A 26,050-nucleotide genomic window follows, 5' to 3' on the forward strand; every position below is an offset into this window, starting at 1 on the left:
CCACTCAAAGAGTGCCCTTTAATATTTCTTGCAGGACTGGTTTAGTGGTCAAGGACTCCTTTAGTTTTTGTTTGTCTGGGAAACTCTATCTCTCTTTCTATTCTGAATGATAGCTTTGCTAGGCAGAGTATTCTTTACTGCAGGTTTTTCCTATTCAGCACTTTGAATATGTCACAAGCACTGAAACTTTTAATGTTTGATAATACACAAATTATTTCCTTTTTTGGTTTTTTTTTTTGTGTTCTAAGAAACCTTTGTCTATCCCAAGTTGCAAAGATTTCTATCTATTTTTTCTTGTAGAAGTTGTACAGGTTTAAATCTTACATTACAGGTCTAAAGATCTACTTCAAGTCAATTTGTCAGTACGGTACAAGAAACGGAAAAAATTTTTTCCAATATGAATATCTACCTGTCCAAAAACTTATTAAAAGATTTCCTTTCCCTATGGAATTTTACATTGTTGAAAATCAACAAATTAGATATGTATGGGTCTATTTCTACACCCTGTATTCTGCTTCATTAATGTAAATCTATATTATTTTTTTACACTAATAAACTAGCTTGATTTCTGCAGTTTTACATTAAGTCTTGCATTTAAAAAAATTCTTCTAAATTACTTTGACTATTCTAGATAGCTTCCATTTCTATATAAATTTTAGAAGTCCAGTGCATCTTCCTAAAGTAGGGAAAAAGAAAATAAGAGCTTAGAAAAAGAAATAAGGAATACGATTTTATCAAGGTTGCTAAATATAAAAATCAAGAAACGGCAAAACTGCATTTCTATATTAGCAACAGTGAAATAACAGTAATTACTGAACCTTACACTGCATTTATTCCAGGCACCATTCTAAACTCTTTATGTACATTAGCACATTTAATATTTATCACAAGCCTACCAGTTGAGTACTATTATTATGCTCATTTCACATATGAAGAAACAAAAGTGGAGAGCAGTTAAGCAATTTGCCCAAAGTCACACAGATTATAAATAGTAGGCCTAGAATTAGAATCTAAAAAGTATGGTTCTGAGGAATAAATCTAACAAAGCATGGAAACATTTATGGAGAAAAGTCACCAAATGCTCTGGAAAGACATTTAATGAACGCTCAAAAAAATGGAGGGATGTGCAATGTTCAAAGACTGGAGGACTCTACTGTAAAGATGTCAATTATCTTCAAAGTGATTTATAAAGTCAGTGTAATCCAAAGGAAACCCCAATAGCTTTCTTTTTGAGAACTCGACAAGCTCATCCTAAAATCCATAGGTAAAATGATCAAGAATTACCAAGATACTCTTGAAGAATAAGGTGAAGAGATTTACTCTATCAGATATTGAGCCCTGTGGTGATGACAAAAGGAAAGACTAATAAACAGACCCATGAACAAGGCCCAGGAAACTATTTAAGCAAATATTCAGCCGAAGTTAACTGGTATGTGTTGACGACTCTGAAACCACTTTGTGTATTACAGGATTGAGCAAATAAGTAAAGATGGTGAGACTAATAGAAACTAGACATCTCATTCTTGAAGCAGGGAGATAAGAGTATGAAAAGGGTGCTGGGTTGGAATTGGACGTATTAGTTAAAATTTGTAGGTTTTTAACCACATGAAGACATACATTTATGAAGCACACACAGAGAAATATAGTTATGAAGTATGCCTCAAAGCAATGATGCCCCTATTAACAATAAGCACATCTAATGCCTGGATATTGATTTCAAAATACCATTTCCCACTAAAAGGAACCGGGACTCACTGAAGTAGCCAACTGCAGCACTAAGACAGGGAAGGTAAAGAAGACCTGAAGTACTGTCAGCCAGAAAGTCAGGAAGTGTTCAAATAATGATAGGGATATGTCAAAGAGCAACAAAAGCCAGTGTGAAAGGGCTCCTACTGGCCAAACCTGGGACAGGTTGAACATACAATGAAAAATAATAATACAAAACCCACAGAACAAAATAAGAATCTCTAAGACCATGCCGACAAGAAAAAAAAAAAAAGTACTAAATAAGCCATATAGACCTAATGCACAGTATAATATACTTTGAGACAAATATTATTTGATACATTTACTTATTATAATATTACAAGTCATATTATACTATAATTACGTAATGTAATATACATCACTACATCACCAATCATTACAATATATAAATGTATCAAAGTAACTTGTTATACACCTTAAATTCACACAATGTTATGTATCAAATTTATTCAAAAGGAAGGGAGTGAGGGTAGGGTGTTCAGAAAAAAGTCCTTTATAAAAAAAATCCCAGCCAATAAGTGCCAAAGGAAGGACGGAATTAACAATCTCCAATAAGGTAGCCATCACAGTAACAACAAATTTTGGCAATGGATGATAAAATTAAAGAATGAAAAGTGATGAAGAACAGTCTATTTATACAGTCTCAATGTATCACCCTACAAATTAATTACAGAGAACAACAGTAATTTTACTGGGAAGAAACTTTGCAGAAACCACCTCAATAAGTGATCAAAAGTTAGTATCACCAGTAACTGGATAAACTGACATCATTTGTCTCCTGATTTAATCAACTGACAAAAAGGCAACACTGTTTCAGCCAAAAATCCAGACACTCACATTGAGAGACATTCTATGAAATACCCAACCTGAAATCTTCACAAATGCAAAGATCATGAAGGATAAAGAATGAGGAAATGTTCCAAATTAAAGGACTCTAAGGATACAGGCCAAATAAATTAGCCTGATACTGGTTTGGATCTTTACCAGAAAAAATTCTCTTATAAAGAACATTACTTTTGAAATAGGTGAATTTTTTAAAAGGTTTATGGATTAGATAATGGTATTATATGAACGCTAATTTCCTAATTTTGATGAACTGATCTGTGTTTAGGTAAGAACATCCTTATTCTTAGAAAATACACACCGAGTTTATGTAAAGAGGCATCATGCCTGCAACTTACTCTCCAATATTAGGGGAAAAAGAAAAACAACTACCCACCCCTTCAATATAATCATAGAGATGATGAAGTAAATGTGAGATGACGTGAATTGGGGAATCTGGATAATTCTGGATAAGGGAATTTTTTGTACTATTTTTGCAACTTAAATTATTTCAAAAGAGAATTACTAAAATACTATAAACTTTAGAATATAAGTATGTATCTTTATGATATCAGGGTAACAAAGGATTTCTTTTTCTTTTCTTTCTCTCTCTTTTTTTTTTTTGGAGATACATTTCTTTATTATCAGCATTTTACTGATGTAGAAACTGGGATACACAGAGGTTCCACAACTTGCTCAAAGTCACACAGCTAGTTAAATGATGAAGCTACAGTTCATTAATTTTAGTCTACTGAACAATGAAAATAATGATAAAGAAAAAATAATCGGTTTTAGTCACAGATTCATTCATTCAGTCTTGAATTGAATTCATTAATCCAGTTCCAAACAGTTTTCAAGCTACTAAAACAGACCTAGATCCTTTTGGGGGAAAAAAACCACATTTTTTTCAGGTCACCTGTGAAAATGGTTTCCTTGGTAATCTGTAACTGCTTCCCAACCCCTATCAAGCAGTGGTACTAGACTCTGGCTTCTAAACTAAAGAATACACTTTCCTTGGCTTTGTAGCTCAATGGCCTATGCTAAAGCTAATGATTTTGTTTAATGTATAGACCTTTCTCTGAATTCAGCAGTGATTTGGTATATTAAATAATAGGTAGATATCTATCCCTTCTTATAAACTTTCTTGTTCCTAACGTACAAACTTCAACTTTTTAAAAAATATATATTTAAAAAAAATTAACATGTAATGTATTATTGGTTTCAGAAGTAGAGGTCAGTGATTCATCACAGCCTTATATAACACTCAGGGCTCATTACATCATGTGCCCCCCTTAATGTCCATCAGCCAGATACCCCATCCCCCCACCACCCCAGTCGCCTCCAGCAATCCTCAGTTTGTTTCCTATGATTAAGAGCTTCTTATGGTTGGTAACAAAGGATTTCTTAAACAAGACATAAAAAACACAAATATAAAGGAAATGGCAAATAAATTTGACTAAATAAAAACACCATGACAAGAATAAACCAGTAAGCCAAAAATGGAAGAAACTATTTGCAACACATATAACCAACAAAGGACTAGTAGGTAGGACATACATAAAAATATTTTCCACAAAAAGAAAATAAGAAAAAACAAGAAACCAAACAAAAAAATTGCAACAAAGTTAAAGAGAAAATTCACAAGGGAGAATAGCCGAAAGTATGTTCACTCTCATGGGTGATCAGGAAAATCTCACAGTAGCATTGTCCATAATAGCCTCAAGTTAAAACAACCCAAATATCTATCAACAGAGGAATGGATAAGCAAACTGTGATATATCCATAAAATGAATATCTATACACTTGACAGTACTGAGAATGAATAAGCAATAGCCACATACATACAGACATAAATATGAATGAATCACAAGTCACAAAAGAAGATGAGGAGCATGATGCCATTTACATAAAATTCTAAATAAAGGAGGAAAAATGTTTAAATTAGCACTTAAGGCTCCATAATGCGTGGTAAGAAAAACACACACGAGGAAAAAGCAGAAAAGCAAAAGAATGATCACCACCAAATTTGAGACTGATCATCCTGGGGCAGGGGAGGAGGGAACATAATCAATGAGAGGGCTACAAAGAGTGCATCTTCAGGATGTATAAATATATTATTTCTTAACCTGGGTGATAACTACATGGGTGTTAAGAAATATATTTGCATATTTTAGAAGCTTTTCTAATGGTATAATGTATATTACTAAAAACGGGCACAGTGCTTACGGATTAACCCTAGGAACTGTGAAGAACATTAAAAAAAAAGAACAGATACTGACGTTGGAAAAAGTCAGGAGAGTGGTACTGCAGAAGCCAAGAGAAAAAAGAAGGCAACAGTGAAGCGTGTCAAATATCAGTGAGAAGCAGAGCAAATATTCACATAATACTCAAAAAAATATTATTATTCTCTGTTGATGAATCAGTTATCTTGAGGTGTAGACACTACTTTGCAATGAGATTTATTAAAACAATGAAAAAAGATGTTAATATTCTGATATTTTATATTCAGAAACCAAAATTCTTGATCGTATTTTTTAAATGTCCTCCTCCCACAATGCATGACATTATTTACATCAACAGTATATATTCAAATATTGGAATAATTACAGTTCTGCATTTGATAGCCAAGTTTTGGTAGCTTGAATGACAGCCTCAATTTCTATCATGTATTACCGAAATTATGATTACAAAGACCTTTGGGCTCTGCCAAATCGGACATGCTAAGTAGAGGCTGGTAACAAATATTATAACACAAAAATCTGGTTAGACCAAAACAGAAACTTTAACCATTTAGGAACATGAGCTGAACAACTCACTTGGCTTTTTCCAGTTATAAATAACAAAAAGCTTTTACTTTAAAATAAAGTTACAAACTATTTTCCAGAAAATGCTGGACATTTGGCTAAGGATTCACTTTTCTCACCTGTACAATAAAGATGGACTAAGTACCACTTAAGGCCTCAATGAGCAATATTTCATGGTGTCATTTGGGAAAGAGAAACCAATCACAAAGGGTAATAAAATTTAATACTTTATCCAGATAATAAACCACACTTTTGAGGGTTGTAAAACCAAAAAATAACATATATTAACCTAATGACAAATCCAACTGGGCCATCTACTGCTTCTTCCTTTTTTGTTTTAAAAGTATAAATCTACTGATAACTAATTTTCAATAAAAGAAGAGAACTTTCAGATCAATATGTGCAGAGACAATTCAGAAGGCTGTGTTTTTGTTAATGAAAAAATACAACTTCACACAAATTTAAGGTAAAGACAGGAGTTCTGATATTTAAAAAGCCAAACAAAATAAAATAAATCCTCTTCTCTGAATAAAGTAAGAACTTACCACTAATTTAGGCACTTGTTTTAAAATACCACTACTTCAAAAGAGAAAAGTATTTCTCTCAAGAGCACTTATATCAATGTTCTGTGGCTATAAATCAACACATTCAAAGCAATGTTAATATGTAAAACTACTAATCTGAAGCAAATGGTTGTATGGCTTATAAACAAATGAGTAAGATTAATGTTAGAAAATAAATTTTTAACTCAATTTTAGATATTCAATTGTTTTGCCAACTAATAGAATCTACTAATATTAAGATTTAATTAATGGACACATTCTGTTCCAAGATTTTTTTCTTTCCTTTAGAAATCCTGAGAGAATCCAAGAAGATAAGGATGATATACATGGATTAATAAATAAACCTGTAACTTCAGAAAACTTGCTTTGTGACCCAAAATGGAACTACTCACCAAAAGCAGCAGCCATAGGGGGTTCAAGGGATGGCTGGCCATCACCAGTAGGAAGGTCTAAACGAGTGAAGTCTCTGCTTTTGTCATTATTATATTTCACATTAAGGCTGGTGAGCTTGGAGAAGTCAATACGCAGAGTGCAGCATGCATTATAGATATTCTGGCCATCCAGAGCCTAAAGCATGTAAGAAAGGGACTGATGTTTTGCAAGACAACAACACTGATAAATCAAGTAGCCTCTACTTTGACACAGATTGGCAATCAGGTGTAAAGCAGAGAGCAATGGACTAAAAACCAAAGACCTGTGTTACTTTTACCTCTGCCACTCACTATGTGAACATAAGAGAGAAAAAGAAAATCTCAGTTTTTCACAATGTTATAATAATCCCTATCTTGTCTATGGTAAGATCAAATGAAAGAAGAGAAATGTAAAGGCTTGGGAAAATATACATTACTGAGCATTGTACTAGCTATCATTATGGCTATTTTATCCACAACAAATGTTTAAAGATGATTTGATTTTATATTTCACATTATATTAATTTTTTAGTATACTTTATATAGGTTAAGATGAAATAAAGCCTTTGTAAATGGAACTTGTCAGAACTTTAACATATGAAGTATCTATCTCTTGTTTTTTTTTTCTCTTGTAAAGTTATTTTATAACAGTTTCAATAATATCTGAGGGAAATTTTGCAGTCAGTTCTGATATAAGACCAAAGATGAGCAATCCCTCCCTTCACAATAATGAAAACTTATCAAAGGGATATTTGCAGCCACTTGACTTCCACAAATGCTCAAATTTATAAAAACAGAAACCAGAAAACAAAACACGTAAGAAAATGCAAATATACAAAAAACACTTAAAGTAAGTTACTGATGAGTACACACATCATCATAAAGATATAAAATAATATATACAGGCAAAGGGTACAGCAAATATAAAGTCTATATTCCTAATCAAGAGGCAGACAGTGTACACAAAACTACTAAAAACCTTAGTCCCTACCTTTGAAAAGAAATAAGAAATAATTCAGATACTGATACAAGAGAGAATTAAGGTAAGGAATAGATCTCAGTAGGACATGGGTCAAATATAACCAAATTGAATATGAAATTTTATACCTTCTCAAAAGTCAAACACTTGTGTACTAAAAAAAAAAAGACAATATAAACCAACAGCAGCAAACTTCCTAAAATGTAGTATCTTCAATTCAGAGCTCAACAAAATTCAATAGTAAATATCGTTACAAAAATAGTGAAATCAACCAATCTTGGGCTAATAGAAGAAAACGAAGACACAAGGAAAAAGATAACTCCACTTTATTAGTCAGATTTTATCAGGAATACTGTGCTCAACTCTAGACTTTACGTATGACAGAAATGAATCCCAAAGATCATGAGTCCCAAAAATGATCTGAAACCATTTCATATAAAGAAACCATTTCATATAAAGAAAGTAATTTTTAGCTAATTACTTGAAAAAGCATATGGCTAATTACTTGAAAAAGCAGTAAATTTTATATTGTGTATACTTCACTATAATTAAAAACACATGGTGAACTGCAACAAGGGAGATGTGATGGCATTCTTTGGTATCACTGAAGTGACTGATTAACAAATGAAAAATGAAAAAAGATCATAATTACCATTTTGGCATAATGTGCATTCACTGGGTCAGCATACTGAAGCAAGGCCTGAAACTGATTATTCTTTGTAAAGGTGATAATCTTCAAGACTGCGCCAAATTTGGAAAATATCTGGAAAAAGTTCACAGTAGGTTAAATCTAAGGAAAAATTAGGCTAATGTAGCTTTATTTATTTATTTTTTTAAAAAAGATTTATTTATTTATTTATTTGACAGAGATAGAGACAGCCAGCGAGAGAGGGAACACAAGCAGGGGGAGTGGGAGAGGAAGAAGCAGGCTCATAGCAGAGGAGCCTGATGTGGGGCTCGATCTTATAACGCTGGGATCACGCCCTGAGCCGAAGGCAGACGCTTAACCGCTGTGCCACCCAGGCGCCCCTAGGCTAACGTAGCTTTAAAAATACAACTTGATTCATGAATTCCATTTTTAAATGAAAATAATTTCCTCTATTAAAACTGTTGGTACAGGGATGCCTGGGTGGCTCAGTTGGTTAAGCGTCTGCCTTCGGCTCAAGCCATGATCTCAGGGTCCTGGGATTGAGCCCCGCATTGGGCTCCCTGCTCAGCGGGGAGCCTGCTTCTCTCTCTGCCTCTGCCTGTCGCTCCCCCTGCTTGTGCTCGTTCTGAAAAATAAATAAAATCTTTAAAAAAAAAAAACCCACAAAACTGTTGGTACAAAAATGACTTACATCCATGCATGGCTTAAAACAGTGCCTGACAAAAAGCACTCAAGTATTTAACCTATTTTACAGTACGTCCTAAATGGCACAGTACTAAGAACATGATACTACAATAGGAATTAATGGTGTTACAAAGCATATGAATGGAAGTGGAAGAGTCCTACGGATCAACTGTTTCACCCTGAGAATCAGCACCCATTTCTTGAGATTTTTATAGGCAGAGAAACTACAAAATGTTCCTCTAGAGGCTGCTCTAATAATTCATTCAATATTTAGAGAGCACTGTTCTAAGCCCTGGGAAATCAGTAGTCTCCGCCCTGAGGAAGGATAGACCATAAATAAATAACATGATGTCTCATCATAAAAAAGTGTTATGAATAAAAATAAAAGGAAAAGGGATGAAAGTGAATTGGAATGCAAGTTGGGAAGGTGCAAGAATAGTCGAAGAAGGCCTCTCTGAAGTGTCTTTGGAAAAGAGGAATAAACAGAGTGTGGGGAAGATTTCCTGACAGATCCCTGGTTAAAAAATACTCTTAAAATATTTCCTCTATCCCACCACCACAAAGGTTCCTGGCCAGGGTTACTACAATGCACTTTGTTTTCCTCTGACATCCCATCTTAAATTTGGATCTTACTGAGCCAAAAATCTGTCCTTCTGCTTCTAAAAATAAAAAGATAAGTATTCCCTATGCTGGTAAGAATTTGCTATTATCAAATACTATCTATGAGTGTCCTCAATAGCCAAATGGTCCTCCCTTTTAATTACCACAAAAAATGATCAATAATAAATACCCTACGGGTGCCTGGGTGGCTGAGTCAGTTGAGCATCCACCTCTTGATTTTGGCTCAGGTCATGATCTCAGGGTCGTAAGATCAAGTCCCGCATGGGGCTCTGCACTCAATGGGTCAGTGGGGTGTCTGCTTGGGGTTCTCTATCAGATAAATAAATAAAATCTTTAAAAAATAATAATTACCCTAAAGCACGGGCAACAAAAAGAAAAATTAGGTAAATTCTACTACATGAAAATGTAGAACTTTTATGCTCAAAAGATACTATCAACAGAGCAAAACAGCAACCCACAAAACAGGAGATAATATCTGTAAATCATACACCCAATAATCCAGAATGTATAAAGTCTCCTATAATTCAACAACAAAAATCCAATTTAAAAATCAGCAAAGGACTTAAATAGCCAATAAACACACGAAAAGATGCTCAACATCACTAATCGTTAGGGAAATGCAAATAAAAACTCAATGAGATACCACTTCACACCCATTAGGACAGCTATTATTAAAAACAAGGACAAACAAAAACATCAGTAATAAATAACATGATGCCTCATCTAAAAAAGCGTTATGAATAAAAATAAAAGGAAAAGGGATGAGAAGTATCAAGTGTTGGGGAGGATGTGGAGAAAATAGAACCCTTGTGCACTGCTGGCGGGAATGTAAAATGGTGTAGCTGCTGTGGAAGACAGTATGGTGATTCTTCAAAGAAATTAAAAAAGTACTATTACCATATGATCCAACAATTCCATTTCTGAGTATAAACCCAAAAGAACTTAAAGCAGGGACTCAAAGAGCTTTTTGTACATCCATGTTCACAACAGCCTTACTTGCAAAGATGGAAGCAACCTAAATGTCCATCCACAAAAATGTGGTAAATACATACAATGGAATATTATTCAGCCTTTTAAAGGAAGGACATTCTGACACATGCTACATCATGGATGAACCTTGAAGACATGTAAGTGAAATATGCCAGTCACAAAATAACAAATTATGCATGATTCCACTTACATGAGTAACCTGGAATAGTCAAATTCACAGAGACAGCAAGTAGAATGGTAGTTACCAAGGGCTGAGAGAAAGGGGGACTGGGAAATTATTGTGTAATTGGTTTCGGTTTAGGAAAATAAAAAAATTTTTGGAGATATAAGATGTTTGGTGATAACTGCAAAACAATGTGAGTATACTTAATGTCACTGAACCACACACTTAAAAGTGGTTAAAATGGTAAAACTTACATGTATTTTAAACCCCTCAAAATAAAATAAACAATCCTAAAGTCCAAATATTAATTTTTGGCAAAATATTCTTTCACATATAATCAGCTCAGAGTCGGACACTTTTTTTTTTTTTTAAAGATTTTATTTATTTATTCGACAGAGATAGAGACAGCCAGGGAGAGAGGGAACACAAGTAGGGGGGGTGGGAGAGGAAGAAGCAGGCTCACAACGGAGGAGCCCGATGTGGGGCTTGATCCCATAACGCCGGGATCATGCCCTGAGCCGAAGGCAGACGCTCAGCTGCGCCACCCAGGCGCCCCAGAGTCGGACACTTCTTAGAGGAGACAGCACCATTCAATAAGATTTGTGGCCAATGTGTCTTAGAAGGGCTAACCAAAAAATGTTATTACTTAAAGTTAGATCGTCTGAGGGTTCTTTATTAAAATTCTTTAAAATTTTTATCTAATTTAATAATGGTCATATTTAGAACTTTGGGATCTTAATCTCTCGTTTACTTATTTTGAAAAACATTAGGAATTTGTTTTTCTATTTTTAATAAAAATTTTGGTTGTGTCACAGCATTTCTTCAGCACACTTGTGTGTTCTAGATAATATTCTTAGAATTTATAAAAGAATACCAAATTGCTATTATCAAATAGTACCTATGAATGTCCTTAATAGCCAAATGGTCCTCCCTCTTTAATTGGGATGCCTGTGTGGCTCAGTCAGTTCAGTGTCTGCCTTCAGCTCAGGTCATGATCTTGGGGTCCTGATCAAGCCCTGCAGCAGCCTACCTGCTCAGCGGGGAGTCTACTTCTCCTCCCTCACCCCCACTCATGCTGTCTCTCTTTCTCTCTCAAACAAATACATAAAATTAAAAAAAAAAAAAAAGGAATACCAAATTTGCCTTCTTTTCAGCTATCAAAGAATATAGATTTGATATTGTATCTTCTTTAAGATGTAAGTATTCTTGGGAAAAGGTCTTGTATTTTCTTCATTTCCTCCTTTGGTGATACTGTGGTCTCACTCACACACACCCACCCCAATCTAAATATTGTAAGTGCATCAAATGAGTGTTGGCTAAAGGAGTAGTAACAGACTTTTTACTGCAGCCACAGGTAGTATTCTAAACTACAAGATTATATCATATATAATTTTGCCCTGGTATACCTCTCTAACACATTCCTGATACTTTTTATATCCCATTATTTACACCAACAATGTGCAGTTGTCTACAGTTCTCTACATATGCCAAGTGGTTTCAGACTTCCAAGCCTACACATGTGGGTGTTCCCTTTTCTTAGAACTCTGTACCTAACCTAGTATATTTTCATTTACCTTTTCCAAAACTCAGCTCAGGAAGTAATGCCACCAGAAAATTCTCTGCTTCTCCCAATTATTAACAGAGTTAATTCTCTTTCCTGAGTATTACTTCCTGCTTAGTCTCATATATAATTACTTTGTTTTACTTACATTGTACCATACATTTGTTTACATAGCTGTCTCCTGTAATTAGACTGAAAGCTCCTTGAAGGTATATACCTTGTCTTAATAATTTCCATATCACAGAGTACAATTCTTGGCATATAAACAGGTACACAGTAAATGCTTATTATTGACTGATAAAGAATTATACTCAGACCTGATTGGAGAATTACGGCAACATGCAGTTTTTTAAAAACAATAAACACTGGGATGCCTTGGTGGCTCAGTCGGTTAAGCGCCTGCCTTTGGCTCAGGTCATGGTCTCAGGGGCCTGGGATCGAGTCCCACATCTGGCTCCTTGCTTAGCGGGGAGCTTGCTTCTCCTTCTGCCTGCTGCTCCCCCTGCTTGTACTCTCTCTCTCTCTCTCTCTGACAAATACATAATTAAATAAAATCTTTAAAAAATAAAAAAATAAACATTTTTGATGTAAAATATCTCATTAATGAAATAGTAAGAACATATAATTTATTCTCAAATTTGGAGTAACTGTACACTAAATTACACATAGAACCTAGTTAATTTTCACTTAAATTTCAGATTTTCTGACTGCTGTTTGGCTGTGTGATTTTTAACTGAATGTGCTAACAGAATATAAATGGACTGAACTGGCTAATCATGTATAGTTATTTAGAGTCCCCTGGATTGTATTTGCTGAGAGAGGCACTACAAAGATCAATCAGATACTTTTTTTTTTTTTAAAGATTTTATTTGTTTATTTGACAGAGATAGAGACAGCCAGCGAGAGAGGGAACACAAGCAGGGGGAGTGGGAGAGGAAGAAGCAGGCTCATAGCAGAGGAGCCTGATGTGGGGCTCGATCCTGTAACGCCAGGATCATGCCCTGAGCCGAAGGCAGACGCTTAACCGCTGTGCCACCCAGGCGCCCCAATCAGATACTTTTTAATAAAGTAAGTGAGGACCAACATCAGGAATCCAGGCTAATGCCTCAAGTGTGATTTTTAACATCTTTTCATAATTACCAAAATACTGAATTTTAAACAAATTTGGCCTCATAAGTTAACATCCAGGAAAGTTTAATATATATGGATTTATTAATATTGATTACAATAATAATTTGACTCTTTGACTCTATTTCCCTAATATATTTATTTTTCTGTCATAAACATAAACAAACACATAGACTCAACTCTTGATGTCTCCTGTGCATTTTAATCTTTTCAGACTTTAAAATGGGATGAAGAGAATACTAAAGATCAAAGTCAGGTAAAATTAATCTTCATGGTAATTTTTATAAATGTAGCACTTACCAGAAACTGAAAAAGTTCATTTATATTCACTTGTAAAAAGTGTACTGGCCATAATTTGTTTACAACAGTTTTTGTACCCAAAAAACAGTAAGACATAAGAACCAGAATTTTATACTACCAGCACTGACTCTTTTAATATCATAATAATTGCTTTTTGCAAGTTATTTTTCTTTGCTATGCAATTCAAAAAGATCAGTCCTTTATCCTGTATCCCGAAGACATTCATCTATTGGACATTCATTAAAGATCCCCATAAATAACAGCACTTGGAAGTAATGGGACTATGTGAGAACACTGTTTTGAACTATTTCTGTGCACAAAGAAATTTTTTAGTATGCAGGGTTGAATTTACATTACGGATTAGTCGAAAAATGCCTTCTTTATCTATAAATACTCTCTAGGTGATGTCATCTAATCCAATGGCTTTAATTACCAACGACATGCTGATAACCAAATCTCCAGCCCTGAATTCTTGCACCCAATCCAGACCTATTTCCCAACAGTCTATTCAACATCTATCACTTGGATGCCTAATAGGAAACTCAACATGTCTAAAACACTATCTCCCACCCCTGCCCTGAATCTCTTTGCCCCTTCATTCAGTCTTCACTATCTTAGTACAAGATCGCTGTATTTTACCAGAGGCTCACACCCAAAATCTGGAAGGCATTCTTGATTATTCCTCTTTTTCTTCTTAATCCACATCTATTCAACCCATCAGCAAATCCTTCCAAATACATGCATAATCATCACTTCCTGTGACCACATCCTCATGTGGGTCTCACCACCGTCTCTCACCTGGACTATGCCAACATCGTCCACTTATGCCTACAGTTTATTCTTTTTTTTTTTTTTTTAAAGAATTTATTTATTTATTCCACAGAGATAGAGACAGCCAGTGAGAGAGGGAACACAGTCAGGGGGAGTGGGAGAGGAAGAAGCAGGCTCATAGCGGAAGAGCAAGAGCCTGATGTGGGGCTCGATCCCATAACGCCAGGATCACGCCCTGAGCCAAAGGCAGACGCTTAACCGCTGTGCCACCCAGGCGCCCCACCTACAGTTTATTCTTAACATAGCAACAAAAGCGATTCCATTGAAACAAAAATCTACCATTTTACTCCTCTACTCAAAATCCTCTAATAACTTCCCATCAGCTGGATCCTTAATCCCTTCTCTATCATGTATGGCTTTCCTACTTTTTACACTACAATGACATAGCCTCAACGACACTTTCACTTCAGGGACTTTGCACGTCCTGTTCTTTCTGACTAGATCATTATCTACCACATGTACACATAACTTACACCCTCACATACTTCAAGCCTCTGCTCAATGTCATCATACTGAAAAGCTCCCTTAACTTTCCTTACCTGAAATAGCACTGCTCCCATCTCACTCAATCCCCTTACCATGAGCTAAAGAAAAAACACTACCTTCAATAGATGTTAGAGAACAGTTAAGCTAATGCCAACTCTCCAGCAAAAAGTATAAAATAATCTGCTAATTAATTATAACAGGAGCAACCAAATCCACACTTCCATGTACTCCTCCGTCACAATATTCATCACATTTTATGCTACTGCTTATGAAATTATATCTTAAGCACAAGACAATAAGGGCAAGGATCAGTTTCTTACAATGCAATTTACTAGCATCTGATAATTACAGCTAACACTTCTTGAGCACTTAATATGTACCTTTCTAATATATACCTTAATTATGTACACTTCTCTAGGGGCTTTAAATGCATACAAGTAAGAAAAAGATACAGAGAGGGTAAGTAACTTGCCCAGGGTTATAGAGATAGTAAGTGATAGAGCCAGGATTCAAACCAGCTCCAGACCTTGTATACTTAATCATTATGCTACACTACACTTTAGTTGGCTAATGATACAGAGTGCCAGAGGAGACAGCTTAATGTAATTAGAGAAAGACTGAGGAGGTAAAAACATTTTTTTTTTTTACAGTTTTATACATTTCATCGGAAATGGAACATAGATTTCAAATGACAGCAAGAGTGGACAGGTAACATTCTATTTTGCAAATCTTTCTAGAGCCTACCGGGGTCACCATATCTGTCAGATCACTCTTGAAACCTACTTCCTCTAGAAAATTTCCCTCAACTAATTAGAGAGTGATGCTGAAGCCCCCTGAGGTGGAAATCCCACAGAGGCTCTGTCCTCACAGCCTCTCTGAGCACCTTTGGCTCTAACAGAATCAAAATGCTTAATTTATTCCTTCTATTTTTTGAGGAGGTAAATTTGACCTGAAAACTGAATGATGTAGATTCAACTCAGTGACTATCTCAGTGAAGAGTGTTCCAGGCCTAAGAAATAGAAATGGACTAAGACAGGAAATAACTGGGGGCGGGGGAGAGGAGAAACGGTCAAAGGGCCAGAAAGCTGGGGGCTAAAAAAGCAGAAAAGTATTAGGAAATGAGGTTAAAGAAATGTGGAGAGGTCTGCATGTGGGAACCTGAAAGGCCTTGGTAAGGACTTTGGTTTTATTCTACCAGCAATGGGAAGGAGGATTTAACAATGGAATGCAGTAACTGAAAGGCTGAGAGTCCTACCCCAATAGCTACTACTGAGGACTCTCGGAATCACTCCTCTTCACCCTGAAAGACCCCATGATCTTTTGGGAGAGAAGAAAGGTTTGTTACTGCTCCCAGGGAAATAACTGGAATGACGGCACAGGACCACAGGACGGTAGCTAAATTCAAGGCTGTTTGATGGCAACACCGAGCCACAGATACAAGAACACCTTTTGTAAAACAGTGTAAGTTAGCAGTAGCTTTAATGTTATGGTTATAAAAGCAAACAAACGCTGCTGATGGATCACAGAGTGTTCAATGACTCTCTGGGATAAACAAGAGAAGAAAATCTACCAGAACCAAGAAGCCAATCACTTAAGCAACTGCTGAATCCTTTCAAGGAATGAGGGTGGCTGTGGACAGCACTGTTAAAGCCCTAAGACACCCTTCACAAATGCATATATTTAGAAAAAGTCTTGCAAAAAGCTATCTTAGGGAACACAGTAGGCCTAATAAACAGTATATTTTGATATATACACGCATGGCACAGGAACTGTATTGGGAAATATATCTGAGCTTTATTGCCAATTAGTACGATGACTGTGGGAAATGTAAGAACCCCAGTTTCCTTATTTATAAAATGTGAGACTAGGATGGAATGCAATTCAATTCTTAAATACACGTGCACATCCACACCCCTATAATTCTTCACTTAGTGCAAATCCAAAGGTTTAGAAAAGAGTTAAATGATTCTGGACTGACTTGGTATCATGCTGTGCAATATATATTGAGATATAAATATGAAAAATAAGCATGTTTTACTGTTTTTAACATTTTAATATATGGGTTGACAGATATAATGAGATGGAATCAATATGTAGCAAAAGAGGACAAAAACTAACTTAAGTTTTTGGGCCAGATGTCAATGTTCATGCATACAGATTACCAAGTAACTGTACATTTTGAGGATATATATATATACGGAGTATTAGTTAAAAATGTAACAAGCATACAAAACAAACACTGGACTTCATATTAGGAGGCCTGCGTTCTAAATGGCTCTTCGATTACTCTCTACAATATTCAATCAATCAATTATTGGAGTCTGTTTTATTTACTACAAAATTACACAACTAAGTGAGTTTCCAGTTCTTAAATTTGATATATTCATAGTAGGCCATGATTTGGTGGAGTGCCTTTTATGACAACAGGCTGGACACATTAATGGGTAGCCTATGAAAATCAGTCAGTATTTAATATGATACTTCCATTTTACATATGCAGAGTTATCACATACCTTTCTTTCAGAGTTTTTAAAATGAAAATACTCATATGTAAGAAGGAGTCAATAGAAATAAATTAGTTGTTTTGTATATTGATTTTACTTTCTAGGAATAACTATTACCACTGCTTTTCATAGGATTCTATGCTTTGTCCATTTTAATGCTTATGTAATAAAAGAAGAATTTCTTATATACCCTTTTAAATCAAGTATTTTAGTCAGAAAAAGGAAGCTATCAAAAAATTATCTCTAGGATGCCTGGGTGGCTCAATCGGTTAAAGATCTGCCTTTGGTTCAGGTTATGATCCCTGGGTTCTGGGATCGAGCCCCATGTCGGGCTCCCTGCTCACCGGGGATTCTGCTTCTCCCTCTCATTCCCCCTCTCTCTCAAATAAAGAAATGTGCTCTCTCTCTCAAATAATGTCTTTAAAAAAATTATCTCTGATGCTATTTCTTACATGAAATAGGATGTTGAAGGTTTTTTTATTATTATTATTATTTAAACAAATACACCAACCAAAATCAACAACCAAAAAGACGCTACAGATAATAAAACATCAAAAGTTATGGAGGTCACATGTGCCTCTTAGAGTGTTGTTCCACTTTACCTGATGAAGAACTTCCAGAGTAACAGGGTAAAAGAGGTTTTCAATAATTATTCGGAGCACAGGGCTCTGCCCAGGCAGGACTGTGCCTTCATTGGGAGGAGCTCCAGGAAGGGCCAGATTTCCCGACTGGACAGCACTGACAGCCTGCAGTGCAGCTTGGGCTCTCTATAAAACAATCCAAAATGAGAACTTTTAGTTACACCGAAGCATTACATGAATCCTAAACATCATTTGATGTAAAGTACTATGAAGTTATATAGTTAAATAAAAATACATATCTCCTTTCTCTAGATGCACATATCCTAAATCTGTAATCAGTTAAGATTCAAAAGACTTGCTTTCTTTTAACAATGACACAATCTTTAAGAAAGGTGCTTAAATTTACTTGAAGAAATGAAAAAAAAAAACACATGGCAAAAAAGGAGGAAAATTTGGAGATGATTTTTATTTCCTAATTTTTAAAAAAGATTTAATTATTTATTAGAGAGAGAGAGAGCGTGAATGGGGCTTGGGGTGGGGGCAGAGGGAGAGGAGAGAGAGAATCCTAAGCACATTCCATGCTGAGCGCAGAGCTGATGTGGGGCTCCATCCCATGAGCCATGAGATCATGATCCGAGCCAACACCAAGAGCTGAATGCTCAACTGACTGAGCCACCCAGTAGCCTTTTTATTTCCTAATTTTGAAATGACAATTTAAAAAATGTGAAAATAACATTAAAGATGACTTAAAAACCACTGAAGTCCCTCTTCTTTTTCCCTCCCTAACAACTGGGTTCTAAAACCTTTGGGTGGCATGTGATAGATGCAAATATGGAAGAGAGGAGCTATGGTGGTTCAGAGGGGGTCAGGAATGTAACCCTATAGGAAGGCATCCTGGAGTGAGCATCAGAGCCTGAGCAATGTCAGCAGATCATCTCTGTGGTAGGGCTGCCTGGCAAGGGGAACCTGAGCCCAAACAAGGTATGAAAGGTATCTATGTGTGGGAGTGGCTCACTGCTAGACATAAGAACATGAGGAATATGAGAAGGGTAAGAAAGACAACCAGAAGAGAATAGCCTGGGCAGGAGTGTCAGAGCCCAAGGAGAGTCAGGAAAGGGTCCACATAGTGTGGACTAATATAGTGAAGACAGTCCGAGCAGAGTGAAGGAAGAGCAGGCCCATGAGGGCCTGAATGGGGTAAGGAGGCAATTCAATAGTGCGAAAGCCTGGTATGAGATGTAAGGGCCCAAACAGGGGTAGGCAGACAAGCTTCTTCTTTTTTCTTAGGAGACATTTATGTATAATTAAACATTGACGGAGCACTATGTGCAGGCATCATTCTAAGTACTCACTATACAAATCTCTCTTTAATTCTCACAACAATTTATGAGGTATTTACTATTTTTTTTAAAGATTTAGTTTATTTGAGAGAGAGAAAGAAAAAAAAGTAGGAGCAGGAGGAGGGGCAAAGGGAGAAGGAGAAGCAGACTCCCCACTAAGCATGGAGACTGATGCAGGGCTTGATCCCAGGACCCCTAGATCATGACCTGAGCCCAAGTTGGTCAATTAACTGAGCCACCAGGCACCCCGCGGTATGTACTATTATCATTCCTATTTTTCAGATGAGAAAACAGTCTGAGATAGGTTAAATGATTTGTTTGGAGCCACACAGAAGACTGTAAACAGTGGCACCTGAACACAATCTACTTAACGAAAATCTGAAAATCACTCAGACACAATTCTGAACCCCACTTCTGTCAGACTCCTGGAAAGGTCTAGTCTTTTTTCTTGTTTAGAAAGATTTTATTTATTTATCTGACAGAGAGGGATTGAAAGAGCATAAACAGGGGGAGGGGCAGAGGGAGAGGGAGAAGCAGGCTCTCCACTGAGCAGAGAGCCTAACTCAGGGCTCAGTCCCAGGACCCTGAGCCGAAGGCAGTCCCTTAAATGACTGAACCACCCAGGCACCCCAGGTCTACTCTTAATTTTTATTATTTTTGTTGTTGTTCAAGTATATTTGACGTACAATATTATACTAGTTTCAGGTGTACACAGTGATTTGACACTCCTATATATGACTCAATGCTTACCACAACTGTAGTCACCAACTGCCACCATACAAACTAGTACAATATTACTGTACTTTTCATCCACATGACCTTTATTTTATAACTGGGAGTTTGTACTTCTTAATCCCCTTCGCCTAATTTGCCAGCCCCCCTACCTATGTCCCCCTGGGGCAACCACTAATTTGTTCTCTGTATTTAGGAGTCTGTTTTTTGTTTTTCATTTGTTTTATTTTTTGGAGTCCACATATAAGTAAATCATATGATATTTGTCTTTGTCTGATTTATTTCACTTAGCATAATACCCTCTAGGTCCATCCATGTTGTTGCAAATGGCAAGGCTTCATTCAGCAGACAAGTTTTTTTTTTTTAATGTTTTTTTATTATATTATGTTAGTCACCATACAGTACATCCCTGGTTTCTGATGTAAAGTTCGATGATTCATTAGTTTCATATAACACCCAGTGTACCATGTAATATGTGCCCTCCTTACTACCCATCACCAGCCTATCCCATTCCCCCACCCCCCTCCCCTCTGAAGCCCTCAGTTTAGCAGACAAGTTTCTAAACAGCATGCTCCACTAAAAGGAACTAGGGTGCCCTAAAAAATTATTAGTTCTAAAGCTGGAGCAAAGAAAGCACAAAATGAGTATGTAACTTTTTTGTTTCTGCGGGGTTTTGTTTTTTTTACCAGAATGCAAAGAAGTATTCAAAAATTATGGGAACATGCCAAATGAACATAGAAGATAGCCTGAAGGGGCTCCCGCTGGCCAAATATAGGACAGTTTGAGAATCAAAATAGTGATTGTAACAGGTAATAACACACTAAATGAAGAAATCTTGAGTCTATATTGATACAAACTGAGTGTTGATAAGGAGTAATATATTTACACTGCCTTAAAGTACCTTCCCCCAAAATACTCCTCTTTGCCCCTTTGTAAGTCATAACTTTACAGTGAAGAAGCCAAACAGGAGCCTAATCAAAGGAAGTGAAGAGCACAACATCAGTAATGCAACAAATTGAAATTATGTGACACCTGATAAGATCCAATGAAAAAAAAAAAAGAACATTACTTATATTATGCCCCTGTCAAACCTATATACACTGAATGCAATCACAAGGAAATTACCAGATAAACTCAAACTGAGGCAAATCTTAGAAGATAGGTTGACTATAATTATCAAAAGTATCAAATCAAGGTCATGAAAGTCAAAGAGAAACTGAGGAACTGTTTCAGAGTAAAAAACAGAGTAAAAAACTGTTTCAGAGTAAAAAAAAGACGTGACTTCTAAACAGAGCGTGTGATTCTAAATGTTTTGCTCTAACAGACACTATTGGGATGATGGGCAAAACCTCAATGGGAACTGAGGACTGATGGGAAATAATATATCATGTCAATTTCCCAATTTTGACCTCTGTATTTTGGTCGTGTAGGAGGATATCCTTGATTATGGCACATGCACACTCAAGTATTACACGACGAAGACAGACCAGGTTAACAACTTATTCACAAATGCCTGAAGAAATCAAAATTTATATCTCCAACTTTGTATCTGCAACTTTTTTTATATCTTTTCCAATTGTGACTGTCTCAAAAATTAAAACAATTATTTAGAAAATGTAGTAGGTGAAAGAAGAAAAACTGAAGGGAAAAAACCATGGTTAATGATAAATGAAATTAAATGCAAGTTTTCATCAATCTCTTGTTCCATACTTATCACTTCTTAAGAATGGTGATAATTAATCAAAAATGCTTGTACCACAAAATGAAAAGTCAAAAAAACAAAAAAACAAATCCCACCACTTTTTTTTGTATTTACTTCCAATTTTAAAGATCACAGTACTCTTTGCATTATTTTAAATTAACATTTCTTGTTTTGTTTTCATGATTTTACTTTTACTTTATTATATCATCTCTCTAATTTGAGTTAAATGGTTTTTCCAACATTATGCTATGATAAATAACATCAAAACAAATATCTTTTTGGAAAATTGGCTAGCTTTTACTTTCTTTATGCTTAATAGTTTAACAACTTCCACTTTTATACTTATATGCAACTTTTTTTTTTTAAGATTTTATTTATTTATTAGAGAGTGAGAGTGCACCAGCGGTGGGGGGCGCAGAGGGCTAGGAGAAGCAGACTCCCTGCTCAGCAGGAAGCCCGGTGCAGGACTTGATCCCAGGACCCTGAGATCATGATCTGAGCCGAAGGCAGACACGTTTAAACTACTGAGCCACCCAGGGACACCCCCAGCCTTTTTTTTAATACCTTTTAACAGCATTTTTAGGCCATACAGATTTTTATGTATCAGGTAATGTACAAACTGTCCAACATGCAGTTTCCACAGAATCATCATCTTTGAGAACAAACAGTATATGAATAATTATTTGAAAATTTTATACCACCAGTTTTCAAAACTATGCTCTTTATAAAACAGCCATGTGTATGGAAAACTGAGCATCCTATTCCTGCTTCAAACAGCAGTTTGTCTCATCTATTTTACACGGGCTCCTCCGTAAGAGCTTATTTGGAAAAAGGGTTCTACTGCTTTCAAGTTTGAAAATTGATTCAGATTTCCACTTTGAGCCTATAATTAGATGAGGGGGGTGGGGGTCAATTAAAAAAAAAAAGACCCAGAACTGATACAGAAGTTAAAATTAAAAGACAAGAACATTAAAGTAGTTTTTATAACTGTCTCTCTCACACACGTACACACAAACAAAAGGTAAGTACAGACATGGAAGACGAACAAATAGTGCTGTCCATCAGAGTTTCCTGTAATGATGGAAATGTTCAACATCTACACTGTCCGATATGATAGGATCATGATCTGAGCCAAAGGCAGACGCTTAACTGACTCAGCCACTCAGGCGCCTCGAGAAATGTTTTTTTAATATAAAGAGATTTTTTCACATAGCTGACTTATATTATGTGCCTTTGATGCTAAAAATGATGAGAGAGCAGAATTCCTACTATGGGAGATAATTTTTAGATGCTTTAAAAAAAAAGATTTTATTTATTTATTAGAGAGAGAGAAAAAGANACACTGTCCGATATGATAGGATCATGATCTGAGCCAAAGGCAGACGCTTAACTGACTCAGCCACTCAGGCGCCTCGAGAAATGTTTTTTTAATATAAAGAGATTTTTTCACATAGCTGACTTATATTATGTGCCTTTGATGCTAAAAATGATGAGAGAGCAGAATTCCTACTATGGGAGATAATTTTTAGATGCTTTAAAAAAAAAGATTTTATTTATTTATTAGAGAGAGAGAAAAAGGGCACCAAGCTGGGGGGAGAAACAGAGAGACAGAAGCAGACTTCCCACTGAGCAAGGAACCTGACCAGGGGGACTCAATCCCAGGACTCTGGGATCATGATCCGAGCCGAAGGCAGATGATTAATCCACTGAGTCACCCAGGTACCCCTAATTTTTAAATGTTTTACAAACAAACTTTCTGGAATAGTTGTAATAACTATTGATAAAGAAAACTGCAGTAGTGTGATGGGAAAATCAACAAATATTTTATCGCAGTGGGGAGGGCAAATATACTTCATATAAAATTTAAATGTACCTGGGTAATGTGAAAAACACATTTCTAAAATTGAGATGGAAATGAATATACAATAAAATGCAGAGATCTTAAGTGTACAGCTTGATGATTTTTTAGGACAAGATTTTTAGGGAAAATCCTTTCATGGTTATCTCTTTGCAGATTTATAAATGTTCACCCACAAGGTCAAAAAAACCTGTCTATACCATAACGACTATAATTAATAAAACCATTTCTCAAATGCTGTACCTCAAAATATGATCTAAAATTTTAGTTTATTAAATAAAAGGATAAAAATATTTGATATTCACCTGACCCTCTGGCAAGTATGTCCATAGGCTGGAAAAGAAGTTATGTACATGTTTTGGGTTATCTCGCTATACAGAGAACAAAAGATAATGAAATAGTAATTTATCAGTTTTCTGGAGCTGTCAGAATAAAAAGACATTTGATTTTATATATGCAAACAGGTACTTTCAATTCTGACCTCAGCTTTGGTGTAGGACTTTGATTAACAAAAAATTATTATTTTATCAAACATCAATGCATAAAAACTGCACAAAAGTAACAAAATGGAAAGGGCACTGGGAAGAAATTAAGGCTATCTAAGAATAAACTAGGTCATTTCAGCTGGCTTTGGTTGCCAAGCAACTGAGATTTCTCACAGTTTCCCTTTAGAATAATCCAGTCTTTAAGAACTTTATTAAATTGTTTATTACTTCTTCAAGACTTATATGAACATATTTAGGAATCAAACTAATAAGAAAACTTCCATGACTTGTATGAAGGAAAATTAAAAACTCTAGGGGAGCCTGGGTGGCACAGCGGTTAAGCGTCTGCCTTCGGCTCAGGGCGTCATCCTGGCGTTATGGGATCAAGCCCCGCATCAGGCTCCTCCGCTAGGAGCCTGCTTCTTCCTCTTCCACTCCCCCTGCTTATGTTCCCTCTCTCGCTGGCTGTCTCTCTGTCAAATAAATAAATAAAATCTTTAAAAAAAAAAAAAGAAAATTAAAAACTCTAAAGAAAGACAAGACATAAAATATAACTTCCTCCTCCAAAGAATCAGAGAGTAATATAAATATGTTAATTATCTTCAAATTAATCTATAAAATCAACCCAAATCCAATTTTTGGGGGAAGGAGGCGGGGGAAGGAGTTATCAAAATAATTCTATCCTATATGAAGAAAAAATAAAATATAGTAACTAGTTGGGGGTGCCTGGGTGGCTCAGTCTGTCAAACATCTGACTCCTGATCTCTGCTCAGGTATTAATCTCAGAGTTGTAAGTTCAAGACCTACACTGGGCTCCACGCTAGGCAGGCAGCCTACTTTAAAAAAAAAAAAAAAAAAAGTGAATGAATAAATAAATTTTAAGAATATAGTAACTATTTAGGGGCGCCTGGGTGGCTCAGTCGTTAAGCATCTGCCTTCAGCTCAGGGCGTGATCCCGGCGTTCTGGGATCGAGCCCCACATCAGGCTCCTCTGCTGGGAGTTTGCTTCTTCCTCTCCCACTCGCCCTGCCTGTGTTTCCTCTCTCACTGGCTGTCTCTCTCTCTGTCAAATAAAGGAAATAAAATCTTAAAAAAAAAAAAAAAAAGAATATAGTAACTATTTAAAGGCTGAAAAGAGAGTAAAGAATAGGGCTGTGCACTATTCAATATATCAATACTGGAGACATTAGCCCTAGGGACATGTAAACAGGAATGGAAGAGAATGGAATCCAAAAGGTAGTCTGAATTAGACACTGAGTGCACACCAAATGAGCAGCCCACACATACGGGTGTATCAGGGCCATGCAAGCAGAATGTGTATGAATGTCTAGTAAGTGTATATATGTATATTTTAAGTAGGGAAAAGCAAGTGTATAGAAAACTAGAACTTGACAAAGGACAAGTTTCACATGAGTGGATAATAATAAATAGGTTATCCAAAAAAAACAATAAGGGAGAAACTGGTCACTGGGAATTAAAAAGAAAAAAAAAGACCAAAGCCTAACCCTCACTCCCCAACGCCAAAATATTTCTAATAAAACAAAAATTTTAACATTAAAATAAAAAGAGCTAAAACATAAAAGTATAAGAAAAATAGGTTAAAAAGTTTTTAAACATTGCTATGCTAGGTCTTTACGAGCATGGTGTCAAAATCAGAAACCATAATACAATCTTAAAGAGATCTGACTATTGCATAAAAATATTTTGAAAACTATATTAGCAGGGGCTCCTGGGTGGCTCAGCTGGTTAAGCATCTGCCTTTGGCTCAGGTCATGATCCTGGGGTCGAGCCCCACATGGGGCTCCCTGCTCATCGAGGAGTCTGCTTCTGCCTCTCCCCCTGGCTCATGTTCTCTCCCTCCTACTCTCTGTCAAATAAATAAATAAAATATTTTTTAAAAAACCAAACCTGTATCAGCAGACAAAACTCAGACACAGAAAGTAGAATGGTTGCCAGAGGCTAGGAGAGTGGGGGAATGAGGAATTAGTGTTTAGGGTACAGAGCTTCAGTTTGGGAAGATGAAAGAATTCTGGAGAAGATGGTGGTGATTGGTTACACAGTGTGATGTGCCTAATGCTACTGAACTGCAC

At 36.1% G+C, this 26,050-nt stretch overlaps 1 protein-coding gene across 12 annotated transcripts in view; it reads right to left on the bottom strand.

Annotated features, from left to right (window-relative positions):
* The window catches only part of PTBP3 (polypyrimidine tract binding protein 3), a 131,290-nt gene that overhangs the window by 35,733 nt on the left and 69,507 nt on the right, over window positions 1–26,050 (bottom strand). For all 12 annotated transcript variants that reach the window (XM_034664290.1, XM_034664284.1, XM_034664289.1 and 9 more), the window contains 3 exons: window positions 17,865–18,029; window positions 7,998–8,108; window positions 6,349–6,523 (listed from right to left, as the gene is read on the bottom strand). In XM_034664290.1, coding sequence (XP_034520181.1) covers window positions 6,349–6,523; window positions 7,998–8,108; window positions 17,865–18,029 — 451 coding nt within the window. The remainder of the gene's footprint in view (window positions 1–6,348; window positions 6,524–7,997; window positions 8,109–17,864; window positions 18,030–26,050) is intronic.

Source organism: Ailuropoda melanoleuca, chromosome 7, assembly GCF_002007445.2.
Source record: "Ailuropoda melanoleuca isolate Jingjing chromosome 7, ASM200744v2, whole genome shotgun sequence".
NCBI lineage: Eukaryota > Metazoa > Chordata > Mammalia > Carnivora > Ursidae > Ailuropoda > Ailuropoda melanoleuca.